At 41.4% G+C, this 18,372-nt stretch overlaps 1 protein-coding gene and 1 non-coding gene across 3 annotated transcripts in view; one reads left to right on the top strand and one right to left on the bottom strand.

Annotated features, from left to right (window-relative positions):
* Jak1 (Janus kinase 1) overlaps window positions 1–18,372 on the bottom strand; it is a 148,118-nt gene that overhangs the window by 39,921 nt on the left and 89,825 nt on the right. For both annotated transcript variants that reach the window (XM_045150128.1, XM_045150129.1), the window contains 3 exons: window positions 16,201–16,364; window positions 6,223–6,562; window positions 4,147–4,332 (listed from right to left, as the gene is read on the bottom strand). In XM_045150128.1, coding sequence (XP_045006063.1) covers window positions 4,147–4,332; window positions 6,223–6,562; window positions 16,201–16,364 — 690 coding nt within the window. The remainder of the gene's footprint in view (window positions 1–4,146; window positions 4,333–6,222; window positions 6,563–16,200; window positions 16,365–18,372) is intronic.
* Window positions 7,199–7,305, top strand: LOC123461085. Its single transcript, XR_006637403.1, has one exon. It is a non-coding gene; the product is annotated as a U6 spliceosomal RNA (small nuclear RNA).

Here is an 18,372-nt window from a genome sequence, read left to right on the forward strand (position 1 = left end):
GGAAGAACTCTGGTCTCAGCACACAACAGGTAGAGGGGGAGCTCTGGTCTCAACATACAACAGGCAGAGGGGGAGCTCTGGTCTCAGCACACAACAGGCAGAGGAGGAACTCTGGTCTCAGCACACAACAGGCAGAGGAGGAACTCTGGTCTCAGCACACAACAGGTAGAGGGGGAGCTCTGGTCTCAACATACAACAGGCAGAGGGGGAGTTCTGGTCTCAGCACACAACAGGCAGAGGAAGAACTCTGGTCTCAGCACACAACAGGTAGAGTGGGGAGCTCTGGTCTCAGCACACAACAGGCAGAGGAGGAACTCTGGTCTCAGCACACAACAGGCAGAGTGGGGAGCTCTGGTCTCAGCACACAACAGGCAGAGGGGGAGCTCTGGTCTCAGCACACAACAGGCAGAGGGGGACCTCTGGTTTCAGCTCACAACAGACAGAAGGGGAGCTCTGGTCTCTACACGCAACAGGCAGAGGGGGAGCTCTGGTCTCAGCACACAACAGGCAGAGTGGGGAACTCTGGTCTCAACATACAACAGGCAGAGGGGGAGCTCTGGTCTCAGCACACAACAGGCAGAGTGGGGAGCTCTGGTCTTAGGGCACAACAGACAGAGGGGGATGTCCCTGGTGTCAGCACATGAAACACAGACAGTGTGAGTTCTGGCACAGAACAACCCTACTGACGTGGCACTGTTCCTGTTTTGGGTAGTGTGAAACATATCCTGCATAAATTCATGTGTTTTGAACGCTTGGTCCCAGGTGATGGCAATTTGGGAGATAAACCTTGCTGGAGGAGGTGTGTTGTGGGATGGCTTAGGGGTGTTATAGTCAGCTCCCCTGTACCAGAATTTGTTTGGCTCACTCTCCTTCTTATGATTTCCACCTGCTGTGGCAGAGTTGATGTCCAGCCTCTGTTTATGTCATGCTTTTCCCTGCCACCACAAATCTTTCTCTCCACACTATAAGCCAACATAGAAAAAAAAAAAGTCCTCCCATCAGCTGCTTTTGGTTGGGTACTTTGTACCAACACCAAGGAAAATATAACACTTTGTGAGAGAGAGAGAGAGAGAGAGAGAATGTGTGCGTGTGTGTATACATGCGCGTGCGTGCATGTGAGCGAGCTGCTTCATATCATCAGAGTGGAAAAGGGCGACACCCCTGAGTTCTAATCCGGGAATGGTTCCAGGCACTACCTGAAAGGGATTTCTAGGTATTTACAGAAGGAAACACAGGAAGCAGTAGAGCAAAAGCACAAGGAAGAAGAAAGGCATTACCATGAAGGAAAGTGTTCAGGAAAACACCTGAAGAAGACAGGGAGGGGTTCATACTGACTGATCCCTAAGCAGAGCCTGACTGGGGAGCCATGGGTCACTCTTGCTGCAGAGTGGCCTGAAGTCAGGATGTGGAGCTCTGACTCACAAAATGTACAAGTATCTGAGCCATCAAGGTTAGCAAAAGGACAGTGGAGAACAAGGTTTTTACCACCCAGTGAAGGGACAGGCCGATGAGGTGACAGAAAACTAAGACGACCAGTAAGGGGAAACAAGACAGGTGGGTATTAGTAGCCAGTCAGAAAGGTAGTAAAGGGTATGGGGAGAGTTGAGGTGCCAAAATCAGGGCACCCCGATGCTATGAGCAAAGGAGTCCATAGAGAAAAGGACCACTGCAGTAATGGGTGTCTCAGGAAGGGGACTCCTTCAGGTGTGACTGGCATCCACCTTCAGGGATCTCTAACAAGCAAATTGACACTGCTCTGGAGTGAGAGGAGGGGCTGGCTAGAGCAGCACCATCCTGCCATGTAAATACCCGAGGTTCGTGAGAGCAGAAGCCTGAACAGACACGGGAAACATGGAGATGCCGAGAGAAGAAACAAATCCCAGCAGGACTTGGTAACTTGTTGGCATTACACTTTCCTGAAAGACCAGCAATCAAAATATTGCTGTCAACAGGAGGAAGGGCAGGAAAGATGCTTAGATGACAGCTGGTAGTGGCATGCCACAGGCTCTGCAACCAGCCTGTCTACATTCAGATCACAGCATTTCTACCTTCTACTGGGTTGAATCATATGTACTTGCTATTCCTATAGGTGGAAAATGTTATCTTTTGGCAATTTCAAATGGTTTAACCAAATATTTATGCCCTGGGCATGTTCCTTAACTTATTTTACTTTTTTTACATTTAATTAATTTATTTATTTAGAGAGAAAGAGAGAATGGGCACAGCAGGTCCTCCAGCCAATGCAAACGAACTCCAGACACATGTGCCATATTGTACATCTGGTTTATGCGGGTACTAGGGAATTGAACCTGTGTTCTTAGGCAAATACCCTAACTTAACTCTCCAGCCCACATTTAACTTTTTAATGCCTCTATTTCATCCTCTTTAAAATGGAGATGACTATCTATTTCCCACAGAGTTGGATACAAATTAAAAGCTGACATTTGTCAAGTCATTAGAACAGAGGTGCCTGGCACATCCTAAGGCTGGTGTAGGGAGATAGGTATTTCGTGCTTCTTGGTTGGCTCTTGCTCTCTCCATAACACTGTAACTTGGCACAATCACCTGCCTAGGACAACAGGGTGAACTCGGACCTTGAGAATGAGGACAACTGGGTGCTAGATGTAACTAGCAGTACAAACAGGGTGGGGCAGGCTCATAAAATGGGACTCCCATTTGGTGCCTCTCCTCTTCTGCCTGCATCTTAGAGCCTAGCCACAGTGAAGAGCCATACCACAGACATACCAGCCTCTCTCTTGCTCGCTCCCTCAAAGTCTCTGGGGGATAATAATACCTTAGAAACCAATGTGACATAGACAAAAAGTATGGGCCACTACCAGGCAGCCCTGGGCTAATTCCGACACTTTACCATGAGATATTGCACATGTTCCTATTGTTCTCTACTATTATCTTAGTTTCCCCATTTCAAATGGACACCCCTATATCTAAAGGTCTTTTAAGAACTAAATAACATGGGCTCAAGACATTACCAGAGTAAGGGTTCCAAACACTGCACAGCACACAAAAGCCAGGGATCTACAACATCCTCCATGAACATCATTTTCATTCTCCCATTTTTCCATTTTTCTACCAACATCTCTGGACTTTTTTATTTCTCTCTTCACTTTTTTCCACTACGTTTTTCTTGATAAAATTAGTGTCTGTCTGTATCAAAAAAGGGAAGATAGACTAAGGCTATGAAAAAAATCTCAAACTCACCTAAGTTGTTGGCTATGGGATGCCTATTCTCAGGATGTGTGTGCTCATCTCTTAAAACTCCATGAAGAGAATCAGTGTCATCTTAAAGGGCAAGGTTCATAGTCTGTGGTTTTGTGTTCTTCTTGTTTTTGTTTTTTTTTCCATTTACAAAGGCATCTTCCCAAATTTTCAAAAACATTAGCAGTTCAGTGTGTGACATCAGTCAGGTGAACTAAGGTTTATTTTTCCATCCTCCTACTAGTACATCTAGGTTGTTTTCAGTATGCTGACACTAGAAATGGCTAGAAGGGGCATTCTTATGCAAAAACCTCTGCCTATATCTTATTTCTAAGAGGTAAAAAAATCCCTTAATTTTTGAATGGCTTTCAACACATTCTAACCAACTGCTTTCCAAACAGTTATGTATCACCCAGTTCTTCCTTAGCACGATTACTTTTCTGACATCATTTTAGACAAAAGGAGGTCCATCCCTGTTGTTGAAACCCTGACTTTGTAAGCACCCCCCCTCACATGTCAGCTGTGACTTCCTGTAACACAAACATGTGATTTTTGGAAGAGTTCCTGCTTCCCTGCCAAATTGGCCCAGTTTTTTAAATTGACCTCAAGTGATAACAGAAAAAAAGTGAGATGACACCCCTTCCACTGTCAAAGAGTCATTAGGTGAGCCCAACACCCCAACAGGTTGACATGGGGCTTGCCACTCACCTGATAGCCTGCTCAAGTCCCCAGTTAGGCTTTCCATCCATGTCGATCCAGAATGGTACTGGGATCTTCCAGTTTAACTTGAAAGACACTGACAATGCCTCACTATGGAACTTTCTGGCTTAAATTAGACAAGCAGGATTTTCTCTAAAGGACAGGAACTCTGGAAATTCCAAGTCTCACAACTGTCCTCTCGCCACCATGTCCAGGTTGGGCAAAACTTACCATTTTTTTGTTGTCTTGCTTGTTAATGCTGACTACAGACTCCTTTATTACAATGTGAGTGATTTCAGGGAAGTATGAAAAGTTGTTCCACTCATCCCGGATTTTGTTTTTCTCCTCTTCTTTCTTATGTTTATATTCCAGTTTTTTCCGTTTGAGTTTATTTTTTTCCTTTTCAACAGGAACAATCTGATAATATAACAATCTGATAAGTGTCAGGGTTAAGCTGGGTTTTCTCATTTTCAAATTGGTTAAAGGTCAGTGCTTCTAGCAAGTTCACATAAGGTCTAGGTCCAAGGAAGAGAAGGCTGACTTGCCTTCTAGGGAACCCTGGGACCTCACATCAGTAAGAACCCTTAATAAGCACTCAGAGTTAACTCCTTCTATCATGTCCAACAGGGTATAACAGGGCATGCGCTAAGTACAGGCCTCCATACTTCCAGACTGATCATGTGCTTCAGCCTAGACAAAGAGCAAATATGGCTGAGCAGAGCATAAATACTTCCTTCTATAATCAAATGTTTTGACTTTTTAATTGAACTGAAGTAGGGATTTTCAAGAGAAAATAGGTGCCCATGTTTGAACAGCATATACACTTAACACCACCTATTTGCACATATATAAGCATGTTGAATAGCATGAGTGACACAGATTAGAGTTGTACATTAAGTTTCTGCCTCTACTAGCTACTTAACAGTTAGGTCATCTCTGAGCCTCCATTTCTCTAATTATACAATATAGAATATTCTTGAATCTTCATAATACCAGGCACAAGCTGATCTATACAGTAACTGCTATGTAGAAAATCTTTGGTAATTGGGCAATGTCATTTTAGCATGAGAATAAAATAGTACAAGGAAAATGATTGTTACATTTAACTTGATATTACTTAATAAAATAATTATGGCAGCTAGAGTTGTTTAGTCAGCATTTATTATCTGCCAGGTTTTATGTCTAAATGTCATTTATTTCTTTCACAAACCACATGGATTTGATACAGAAAATGTAGTCATCACTGTATCCATGGGTTCTACACCCACTGACTGTTTCTGCATATATAGACTCAATCAACCAAAGATGGGACAGGTAAGTCAGGCCAATACTGAATGTATCTGTGCTGAATATGTAGACTATGTTCTTCTCATTATTCTCTAAAGTACAGTGTAACTACTTGTGCAGGGTGTGCATTATAATTGACATTATAAAGCAATCTACAGATAATAAAAGTATACTGGAGGCTGTGTGTAGGGTATATGCAAATATTACACCACAAGATCTGGGTATCTACAGATCTTGGTATCTAAATGGTATCCTGGACACTAAGGTACAGCCATACCTGTGTTTGTCATATAAATGATATGCTCAACAAGACTATGTGCCTTAAGGCATGGAGCTAGAATTTGTACAGGTCTCCTTGGGTTTAAAATCCATGCTCTTAAATGACTTTGCTCTATAACCTCATCCAAGAAATATCTCACTAGGAAGCTACAGGTAAAGCCCAGTGGTAAAGCACTTGTCTGGCATGAGAACTGAATCCTGGGGCACTTGCTGCAACAACAAAAGTGGGGAGGGGAGAAAAAAGAAGAAAGGTAGCCCAGTATGCCCAAGGCCCTAGGTTCAATCCCTACTACAACCAAACAAGCATCTCAGTAAAGCTTCATAATGCAAAAAGATTATCATTTTTCATGAAGTCAGATGTTTGCCTAAGTTAAGTTCTTGCCTCAATTGTGCCAGATGTACGATGTCGGGAGAAAATATACATGGCCTCAACTTAGATAAACTCAACCATGCCACATGTATGATGTAGGGAGGAAATATACATGGCCTCAACTTAGATAAACTCAACCATGCCACATGTATGATGTAGGGAGGATATATACATGGCCTCTATATTCAACAAATTTAGTCTCTAGGGAAATGGACATGCACACAGGTATACTGGCAGGCTACACAGCAGGATGCTAACATCTTTAACCTCAGCACTTAGAAGTTTAGATAGGAAAATAAATGAGTTCAAAGCTAGTCTGGGATACAGAGTATAAGTAAGTCATTTAAGACCAGGCACCAACAGTCACTTACATTTGGTTTCTGACGCCACTGGATTCCAAGATTCCCAGTCACCATCACTTCATAGAGAATGTTACCACTGTCATTCGAATGAAACCAATTCATCTCATTTTCTGATGAAATTAGTAACATGGAAGTCTCAAATATCTCAGCCCCATAATGTTTTGTCAAAGTTTCCAAGGTGGCAAGGTATTTCACCTTCAGGTCATGCATGGACACACTGCTGTCACAAATCGTCTTGTTGTTAAATTCTTTAAGGAAGTCCTTGAAAACATTATTTATCCGCATTCTGGTGAGAAGGTTCCTCTGTCTGATAGATTTGTTCAATGTTTCTGGAATATATCGCTTGTAGCTAGAAGAGAAGGAGTAAGATTTATCTCTTTTCACATATATACAGACAAAAGGTTGACAACCTTTTCTGTGCTTAGATTTTTCCTTGCCTGTGCTGTTAAATGAGAAAGGAGAATCCACTTCCAGAGGACCCTAGCGGGGTGACAGGATTAAGGAGCTAGAGAGCAATCAAGAGTGCAAGAAGAAAGGCATGCATTCATGGAGTCAACTGCAAGAGGAACTCCTGTAAGTCTCCCCAAACTCTCTGGTTCACAAAACAGACAAGCAAGTGAACTCATCTATATGTTTGCTACTTTTGCTGATCTGTTCTGTTAATATTCAGTACTAAGCTGGACATGGTACATACCTGTGATTCTAGCATTTGTGAGGTGGATGCAAGAGGATCAGAAGTTCATGAATATTTTTGGCTACATAGTTTGAAGCTAGATTGGGTTATATAAGACCCCATCTCAAAAAAGACTGACCATCAATTAGAAATGGCCTGAATCCAGGTGTGGTGGCTCACATCTTTACTCAGCACTTGGAGGCTAAGACAGGATGGTAACTGTGAGTCCAAGGACAATATGGGATGCAGAGTAAGTTTCACATCAGTGTAGGCTGCTAGAGTAAAATGCTGCCTCAAAAGTAAAACTGGTCTGTGCTCGCTTCGGCAGCACATATACTAAAATTGGAACGATACAGAGAAGATTAGCATGGCCCCTGCACAAGGATCACACGCAAATTCGTGAAGCGTTCCATATTTAAAAAAAAAAAAAAAGTAAAACTGGTCTGAAAGGCATCATGAGTGTCTCCTGGTGAGATGAGGATCTCTGTGGTTCTGCCTATTAGCTTATTGTTCTGTAAAGATCACACAATTTCTTATTAAAAGTGGAAAAATACACAAAGGATAATTAAATGCCAGACCTTGTAGCATGTGACTACATCAAAGACATATCATTAAGTGGCTCAACTAATAACCCCGGAGATGTTACCTCCCCAGGGGGTAATGGGCAGGGATTTCCAGCTGAGTCTCCACCCAGGGATAAGCTTTGAGAGCAGAGTCAGGGTGAAGAACCTGAGCAGCCCTGAGAGAACAGGTCCACTAGAAACAAATGAGGGCAAATGGCCTTCTGTTATGCCAGATCCAGGACAGCACCCAGCCCAGGGAAATCCCTCTGGCATAAATGGTTTAAAATAGTGTAATTGTTTTTCATACAGTAATATAATTGAAAGAATTAGAGAACTGTCATTTTTTAAACAAGGTTCATTAAAAAAAAATAATGCAGGCAGAGTAAAAAATCACAGGAAAAAGAGAAAACAGCAACTCAGTAAGCACCCTTCAGCTACACTACTGAGGCACAGCCTAGATGCAGGGCAAGGGCAAAGAGAAACTGGGGTGGCCTCATGAGACATGTTCCACCATCGATCACAAATAACTACCATGCCAGGTAAGGGAGTTACTTGAGAGGTACACTTGGGGATTACTTCCCCCCCCCCATTTTTTCAGTCCCTCTTCTTATGATAACTAGGATTGAACTTAATTGAGCCTTATACACATTGGGCAAGTACGCTACCATTGAGCAATATCCCTAACAAATAATCTACGCTTAAAAATGAAACTGTCAGGGGCTGGAGAAATGGCTTAGTGGTTAAGTGCTTGCCTGTGAAGCTGAAGGACCCTGGTTCGAGGCTAGATTCCCCAGGACCCACGTTGGGCAGATGCACAAGGGGGCGCACGAATCTGGAGTTCATTTGCAGTGGCTGGAAGCCCTGGCATGCCCATTCTCACTCTCTCTATCTGCCTCTTTCTCTCTTTGTCACTTTCAAATAAATAAATAAATAAAAATGAACAAAAAATATTTTTAAAAAATGAAACTGTCAGAATTCCTGGGCCCCTGCTCCAGAGGAGGATGAGCAGACCAAAGCTCCTGCTCCTTAGCCTTCTTCAAGATCCTGGCCCTGGTACCCCTGCTGCTGACTTGTGCTGCCTGGACCCTACGGGTATGCTGCTGAAGCACAGGTGTGGCTTGCCTTCCTGACTGACCTGTCCCTGGGTCCCCAACTCCTAGATCCCCTGCTCTGGAGGGAGCAAACATACAGTAAGTAGGTCAGACCTCCTGGTTCCTCCCCCACCTCCCAGTTCCCTGTCCCAGTAACCCTGATGCCATGGGGTGGCCTGGTCCCTGTGTGTGGGCTCTGGAAGCAGGCCTGCTGCTCTGGCATCCTGATTGACCAGCTCCTGGGTTCCCAAATCCGTGTTCCCCTGAGTCAGAAGGTGCATGGGCCACTGTGGGAATGGGCCTCTTGCCCCTGGCTCCCCAGCTTCCCAGCTCCTGGTTAACCAACCCCTGATAACCATGTGCTGAAAAGTATGTGCAGGTAGAGTGAATAGGCCAGAGGTTCCAGTTTCCCAGGTACCTTTGATGTACCTGCATTCTCCACATTGTGCACATCTATAGTTGAAACCCCATCCGACACCAATATGGTTCACATTTAAAACAGAACACTACGGAAGAGAACACAAGGATAAATACTGTTTCATCATCAATGAAATAAGACTTTCCCCAAGATGAGTAGACCACAAAATAAATAAATAAATAAAAGTCAGAAAACAGATCTCTCCACCAAGGATGCCTAGTCCCACAATGGAAGCCTCCAATAAAATTACAGAAGAAACAGAAATTCAATCACAAAATGAAAACACAACAAGTTATGTGACCCTGTAGAATTAATGAACTTCAAATCAAAGGATCAAAAAACCAACAACCACATAAATGAAATTGAGCAGTATCAACTCTTAGAGCACTAAGCTTTTGTAACTAGGTTTAACTTCATTAAAGAAAACCAAAGAAGCCTCTTAAGAGATATAAATGAATTGAAGGTGAGTTAATAAATATAGGCTCTCAATTATCTGCTGATTAAGCTTAATGAAGACATGATCAAATACAAGAATGAATTCTAGGAAGCATCAAGAAAATCAGACCTTAAAAGCCGGGCGTGGTGGCGCACGCCTTTAATCCCAGCACTCGGGAGGCCGAGGTAGGAGGATTGCCATGAGTTCAAGGCCACCCTGAGATGACAAGACTTAATTCCAGTTCAGCCTGGACCAGAGTGAGACCCTACCTCGAAAAAAACCAAAAAAAAAAAAAAAAAGAAAATCAGACCTTGAACTGAAATCAACCTCAATATAGAGATGGATACAATGCAAAACAACACAAAAGAAAACAAAAATCAAATAGAGCTTTTAAAAACATCTCTAGGACCCCTCACTAACAGCAGAGTCACTCATGTGGAAGACAAAACATCTGACCTGGAAAACAGGACAGTAGAAATTGACTGAGAGTCCAAAAATTTACTAAATTCAAAATATCATGCAAACAGATTATGAGGGAAATGTGAGATTCCCTAAAACAACCAAATATCTGGATCATGGGTATGCCAGAAGGGGAAAAAGTCCAGGCCAGTGGAATAGAGAACACATTCAATCTAACATTATTGAGGAAAAATCTTACCAATCTCACAAAAGAGAGGCCCATCCAGATACAAGCAGCTCAAAGAACAACAAACAGACAGGACCAAAGAAGAAACTCTCCAAGGTACATCCTAAATTATTAGCAATGAAAACAAAGAGAGAGTACTAAAAGCAACAAGAGAGAAACAACTCACTACATACAAAGGCAATCCCATCCGAATTACCTCAGATTTCTCAATGGAAACACTGAAAGCCAGAAGGGCCTGGAATGAAACACTTCAAAGTCTAAAAGACTATGGCTTCCAACCCAAACTACTGTACTCAGCAAAAGTATTCCTCATAATAGATGGTGAAAGAAAAACTTTCCATGAAAAAGGTCAGCTTTGTGATTATATGAACACAAAGTGAAACCTACAGAGAATACATCAGGGGATTCTCTACACAGAAAAGTCAAACAACCAATCTCAAGAGGCCACAAAAAGATCACAATAAGCAAAACGAGAGCAGGCTCAAAAAAGTACAAAGCCCAAGAAAGCAACAAACCCCATAAAGAACTCCAACATGGCAGGGATTAAATGGAATCTCACAATTATATTTAAATATTAAAGGTATTAACTCACCCACCAGAAGACACAAGTTAACAGGGTGAATTAGAAAAATGGACCCTTCTATCTGCCATCGTCAAGAAAGCCACCTCACCACTAAAGATAAACATCTCAGGGTGAAAGGATGGATGATTACTCCAAGCAAATGGAAATAAGAAGCAGGTATTGCTATATTAATTTCTAATAAAACAGACTTCAAAGTAATCAAAAAGGACAAAAAAAGCCACTTTTTACTCATCAAGGGAACAATCCAACATAAGCACATCACAATCATAAATATATATATGCCAAAACAGGTGCATCACAGTTTATAAAACAAAACCTACTTGACAACAAAACAGAAACAACACCAACACCACCATAGTCGGAGACTTCAATACTCCACTATCATCAACAGACAGATTATCCAAGCAGAAAATTAGCAGGGATATAATAGAGCTCCACAGATCAACAAGACTTAATGGACATGTACAGAATTCCATTCCAACTCTACAGAATATACATTTTACTCAGTAGCCTGAGGAACCATCACTATTTAGATCATATATTAGGCAATAAAGCATGCCTCTATAAATTCAGAGAAATTGATATAACTTCCTGCATCATATCAGATCACAATGCTTTAAAGCTAGAAATTAACAACAAGGGACACATTAGGACTTCCACCAGCTTCTTGAGACTACACAACACACTTTTAAACAAAGAATAGGTTGTGAATGAAATTATAAAATTTCTAGAACTGAATGATAATGAAAACACAACCTACCCCAAACTTATGGGACACAATGAAGGCAGTCCCAGGGGGAAAATTCATAGCACCAAATGCCTTCATAACAAACATGGAGAGATCTCAAATTAATAACCTAAGCATCCACCTAAGGACACTGGGAGAAAAAAAAAAAACAAAAAAACAAGAAGAATCTAACCTCAAGAGCTCCAAATGGAAAGTAATAATTGAAATCAAAGCAGAAATTAATGAATTGGAAACTAAGAAAACAATTAAGAAAATTGATGAAACGAAGAACTGGTTCTTTGAAAAAATAAATAAGATTGATAAACCCTTGGCCAATGTGATCAAACAACAAAAAAAGAGAAGTCTCAAATTAACAAAATCAGAAATGAAAAGAGGTCACAACAGATATCGAAAAAAAAAAAAAAATGGAAGAATCATCAGGACATAATTCCAAAATCTCTCCTCCACAAAACTGGATAAGCTAGAAGAAATGAATGAATTCCTAGACATATACCACCTACCAAAACTAAACTCAGAGCAGATTAATCTGCTAAACAAACCCATCATATTCATCAAGATTGAAAAAAATCTCCCCAAAAAGAGAAGTCCAGGACCAGATGACTTCTCAGCCAAATTCTATCAGACCTTCTTTGAGAACTGTTACCAATTTTTCTCAAATAGTTTCACTTAGTTGGAGAACAGAGAAAGTTCCCCAACACCTTCTATGAAGATAGTATCACCCTAATATCAAAACCAGATAGAGATCCAATAAGAAAACTACAAAGGCCTATATCACTGATGAACTTAGATAAAAATATCCTGAACAAAGTCCTTGCAAACCGAATTCAACAACACATCAAAAGCATTATCCACCTTGATCAAGTAGGCTTCATCTCAGAGATACAGGGATGGTTCAACATATGAAAATCAACATAATACACCACATAAATAAACTTAATCACAAAAGCCACATAATCATTCCAATAGAGACAGAGAAGGCCTTTAATAAAATATAGTTATCACTTCATGATCAAAACACTAGAGAGAATGGGCATGGATGGTTTATATTTCAATACAATAAAAACACCTAAAGCCCAAATAATACTTAAGGGGGAAAGATTCATGGAGTTCCCATTGAGATAAGGAACAAAACAGGGGTGCCCAATCTCACCACTATTCTTTAATACAGTACTAGAAATATTAACCCAAGCAGTAAGACAGGAGAAAGAAATAAAAGGGATACAAACTAGATGGGAAGAAGTCAAATTAGCCCCTATTTGCTTGATGATCCTATACATAAGTGACTCAAAAGCTTCCATTTCAAAACTTCTAAAGGTGATTAATTCCTTCAAGCAAAGTAGCAAGATACAAAATCAATGCGCAAAAATCAGTAGCCTTCCTATATGCAAAGGACAAACATACAGAGAAAGAAATCAGTGAGACCGTTCCATTTTTAATAGCCACAAAAAATTAAATACTTGGAATAGTACTAACCAAGGACATGAAAGACCTATATAATGAAAACATAAAAACACTCAAGAAATAAACTGAGGAGGACCTGAGAACATAGAAAGACCTCTCATGCTTTTGGATAGGTAGAATTAATATTGTAAAAATGGCAAGTCTACCAACCAAAAGCAATATACAGATTTAATATTAATACAGATTATAAGATACCAATAAAAATTCCAGCATCATTCTTCACAGAGATAGAAAAAATGATCTCAAAATTCATATGGAATGGCAGCGGGCCTCAGATATACAAACATATCCCCAACAAAAGAAACACTTCTGAATGTATCAGCATACCCAATCTAAAGCTAAATTACAAAACCACAGTAACAAAAACAACATGGTACTGGCATAAAAACAAAAATATAGATCAATAAAACAGAATTGAAGACCTAAACCTTGGGGCAAATAGCTAAGGTACTTGATCTTTGACAATGATGTGAATACGTAGATAGAGAAAAGACAGCATCTTCAACAAATGGTGCTGGACAAACTGCATAACCACATGTATAAAAATAAAACTAGACCTACTCATTTCACCATATGCAAAAATCAACTCAAAATGGATTAAGACCTCAAATAAGACCTGAAACTCTTCAACTACTGGAAGCAAAAATATGTCATGGAGGAACTCTCCATAACATAGGATTGAGGAAGAGCTTCCCAAACAATATGCCAGTAGCCAGGGAAATTAAACAACTACTCGACCAATGGGATTTCATGAAGCTAAAAAGCTTTTGCACAAACATACCATAAGCAGAGCCAATACAGAAATGGAGAAACACAGAATGGGAGAAAATTTTCGCAACCTACACCACTGACCGAGGCCTAATATCTAGAATCTACATAGAACTCAAAAAGCTAAACAATTAAAAAAAAAAAAAAAAATCAAACAATGCACTCAAAAAATGAGGTAGAGAAGTGAATAGGGAGTTCTCAGAAGAAGAAACACAAGTGGCTAAGACACACTTAAGAAAATGTTGAACATTCCTAACCATTTGGGAAATGCAAATTAAAACAACTATGAGATTCTATCTTACTCCAGTAAGGATGGACATAATTTAAAAACGAAATGATACCAAATGTTGGTGAGGATGTAGAGAGAAAACCTCATTCACTGTTGGTGGGAATAGAAACATGTACAACCACTATGGAAATCAACATGGAGATTCCTGAAAAAGATGAATATAAAACTATCAACAGACCCAGTTATTCCCTTACTGGGCATTTACCCTGAATGCTCCATGCTTCAGTACAGTGATATTTGCAAAACCCTGCTTATAGCTGCTCAATTCACAATAGCTAAGAATTGGAATCAATCCAGGTACCCATCACTGGATGAATGGATAAAAAAGTTATGGTACATTTATACATGGGAATTTTACTCAGCAGTAAGAGAAAATGATACAACATCTGTACGAAAATGGATGGACTTAGAACAGATCATATTCAGCACACACACAATAACAGAAGGACAAATGCTGCATGTTCTCACTCATTTGCAGTTCCTAACCTGGATCAGCTTGAGATGTTGGCATACAGGACGGGCAACTTGAGGCCCACACAATAGGGACGAAAGGGTTTGGAGAGAGGGGGGTAATAAACACAAAACTAAACATAAAACTAAACCCGAAATTAACTGGAAACAGAAACCTTTGTCCTTGAAGGTAGACTAAAATATATAACTCTGAATAGGAGAATTATATATTATATATAATTCTCAATAGTGGGAATGCCCGAAAAGAAGGGCCCTGGTGAGGACAGGATGAGACTTAGCCTTAAAATACTTGGGCTCTGACCTGTAACTCAGAGTACCAGAAACAGGTGCTACCCACTTTGAACTGTTGATCACCTATTAAGTCCCCCAAACAAGACAAGCTTCTGTCAAAGCTTGATAACACCTGGTAAAAGGTCTAAGACCCTATTGCTTAAGATACCATATGCTGCTGGCACAGAACACAGAGAGCCCTGGCTGGAGTATGGAAGAGAGCCAGTCGCCAGAGTGTTAGCCTATCTAGTGCTAGAAAGCGCTACATGAGCTACCAGGAGAAAGTGGCCAACAGTGGTCTAAGCAACCAGGAGTCTAAGCTACTCAGAAACAACCAGCCTGACAAGAAGTTCACACCAGTGAAATGGTGGCACAAGTTTTGGTGGGTAACCAATGGCTTTCTGATTGGTTAAGAGATCAACTCAGTGGAAAGGAACCCATATCTGGAACTGTAAACCAGGTCTGTAGACTATGAAGACATTATGCTCTCCAGTGTCAACCTCCCATTAGTCATATGCACAAAGTGGCACATCCATCTGGAGTTCATTTGCAGTAATAAGAGGCCCTGGTATGCCCATACTCATTCATTCTCTTTCTCTCTCATATATAAAAATATTTCTTAAAACCAAAAAGGGGCTGGAGAGATGGTTTAGTGGTTAAGTGCTTGCCTGTGAAGCCTAAGGACCCCGGTTCGAGGCTCGATTCCCCAGGACCCGTGTTAGCCAGATGCACAAGGGGGCACACGCGTCTGGAGTTCGTTTGCAGAGGCTGGAGTACCTGGCGCGTGCGCGCATGTGCTCTGTCTCTCTCTTTCTCTCTCACTGTCAAATAAATTAAAAATGAACAAAAAAATTAAAAAAAAAAAACAAAAAGACTGTCCTTTATGACAATCACTAGCCCACTGGTGAGCAATTCAATTTTACACATGGACTAAAATTATGTAGACTTCACACGGATCTCAAATGACATTTTTTTATGAATATAAGTTTCTTTACTTAGTAGCTGACCATCACTCACATCAGAAGCTATGGCTCCCAGCTCCTTGGGGCACTGCTAGACCTGTCAGGCTTGGAAATGGTAAGACCTGGTCATAGAATGTTCAGAGATGCACTGTAAAACAGAGCCAACACCAAAAAGAACTGCACTGACAAATGGCAACAGCTCCACGGGTAAGAAGAGGAGACATAAAGAGCACACAGATCACTAATCTGAATGGGATCCCAGCCCAGAAATTTCACTCTTAGTACAAATTTCTGAAATTAACAGTCAGCATTAAGAAAAATGAGGCCACAATTTTAAGTGTGCTGATACCTTATACAAATACTTTGAGAAAGATATGAGTCATGCAAAGAGATGATGCCAAAAAAGCACAGAACTTCAATAATCTGCATATGAAAAACATCACTCCAGCCAGGCATGGTGGTGCACCTCTGCAATTCCAGCATTTGGGAGGGTCAGGCAAGAAGATCCTAAGATGTATGCCAAGACCCTCGCTCTAAAAGCAAAACAAAAGAAGGTACCACCATCTCCACCCTCTACTCTCTGGCCGGCAGGAAGTAGGAGGGCTTACCTGATATCCTTGGGAAGCTCTGGCAGCTGCATCTTCTTCATCATAGCATAGTGTGAGATGGCCAGGACGGCCATCCCCAGGCATTCATTCTCAATGTCATGCCCATCCTGCTCAGTCTTGGGGTCCCGAATGGGAGCCAGGCATTTGATCAAATCGTACTGTCCCTTTGGAGCACAGATGAGAAAAAAAAGAACTTTAGGAACTATCCATGTTTTGATCCTAAGAGGAGGGCTCTGTGTGTGGAGGTGCTAGCAGAACACAGCCCAGAGCAAGGACAGAATGGCTTCTCCACCATTAATGCTGTGCTCCAATCAAGCAAGGCAGGAAATGGCTCAGGAGATGAGATGTTCTCCCTTGGTTAGTCCATCCACCTAACAAGTACTTATGCGGCAGTGTGAGGTAGAGGTAAAGAATAAAACTCACAAAGCCCTGTCATGGTGTCTTCCCATGCCGTGAGGTGAAATACCAACCCTGACAGTTGGCAGAGGCTGGATAGGATGTGTCCATCTGCCCCTACCCACCCACCCACATATCACTGTGCTGTTGTGCTATGTACCCCACCCACTCCAGGGGCATGTTATTTGTGTTCCTCTGTACCAGTACTGAGGGGAATGTAGGCGATGTCTGAGAATATTTTTGGCTGTCCAGATACAGGGAAGAGGAGATTACTGGTAACCAGTGTACTGGTATAAGTGGTTGCAAACCAGAGGACTGATGAATATCCTACAATGTAGAGGGCAGTCCACAATGCTGTCACTGACCACTGCCGCCTAGATGCAGCAAGGAAGGAATCTATCCCTTGCCTCTTAGAACTGCAGACTCCTATTTATTTTTTAAGTTTTATTATAGAAGTCATCTCCCTAGTCAGGCTTCTTCTTCTGATTCCCCTACTTAAGTCTGTTCTCCCAGGATTGCGGAACTCGGTATTTAAAGGCATTATTGTTTAGAGCCTGTCAGCCTGGGGCTCAATTCTCTAGCCACCCAAGTAAAGCTGGATGATAGGCATTTGTTTGCAGCAGCAAGAGATGGGAGGGGGTGGGAGAGAGAGAGAGATTCAGACACACACACATACATATGAATTAATTTAAAAAAATTAGTTCTCTCCATTCAATACCCTTCATTTTCTCTATCACAAAAACTGTCCTTTCATAGCACTTGTTACTATTTGCTTTTTTTTTCTTTTTTAAATATTTTATTTATTTGAGAGAGAGAAATAGGCAGGGGGAGGGAGGGAAAGAGGGAAGGAGAGGGAGAATGGTATGCCCGCGCCTCCAGCCACTGCAAACAAACTCCAGATGCATATGCCTCCTTGTGCATCTGGCTTACATGGGTCCTGGAGAATCAAATCTGGATCCTTTGGTTTTGCAGGCAAGTGCCTTAATCCCTAAGCCATCTCTCCAGGCCCCTGCCCCTAATTAAGTCAGGCTCTCACTCTGAACCTCAGACTAACCTAGAACTCACTCTAGTTAAGGTTCACCTCAAACTCTCATCAATCTTCCTGTCTACCCCCCAAATGCTAGGATTGAAGACATGAGACATCACAGCTGTCACTACTTCTTATACAGAATCTATGCATCACTTTATGAGCTTTTTTCTTGTTGGTCTACCTGGTATATACAACTGATATACAGAGAAACCATGTCTATCTGTTCATCCCTATACCACTAGAATCTTGGCAAGATGCAATCAGAACACAAAAACACAGGAAATACTGGGTCAGTAAATGAAATGGTATAAAATCAAACAACAGATACCACTTTTGTTAGAGAGAGAGAGAGAATTGGTTCACCAGGGTCTCAGCCACTGTAATCACACTCCAGACACTTGCACCACCCAGTGGGCAAGTACGACCTGTGCTTGCCTCACCTTTGTACACCTAATGTGGAATCTGGAGAGTTGAACATGGGTTCTCAGGCTTTGCAGGCAAGCACCTTAACCTCTAAGCCATCTCTCCAAACCTGGTTTTGGATTTTTGGGACACTGTCTCACTACGTATCTATGGCTGGCCTGGAACTGACTCTAGAGACCAGGCTGGCTTCACACTTGCTATAATCCTGTTTCTGCCTCTCAAGGGCTGCGATTATAGGTATGTACCACCATGATCTTCCATGTCATTTTTTTTATTTTAAAAATTTATTTATTACTCTGTATATGTGGGGAGAAAGAGGTTGA

This window comes from Jaculus jaculus, chromosome 5 (genome assembly GCF_020740685.1).
Source record: "Jaculus jaculus isolate mJacJac1 chromosome 5, mJacJac1.mat.Y.cur, whole genome shotgun sequence".
Taxonomy (NCBI): domain Eukaryota; kingdom Metazoa; phylum Chordata; class Mammalia; order Rodentia; family Dipodidae; genus Jaculus; species Jaculus jaculus.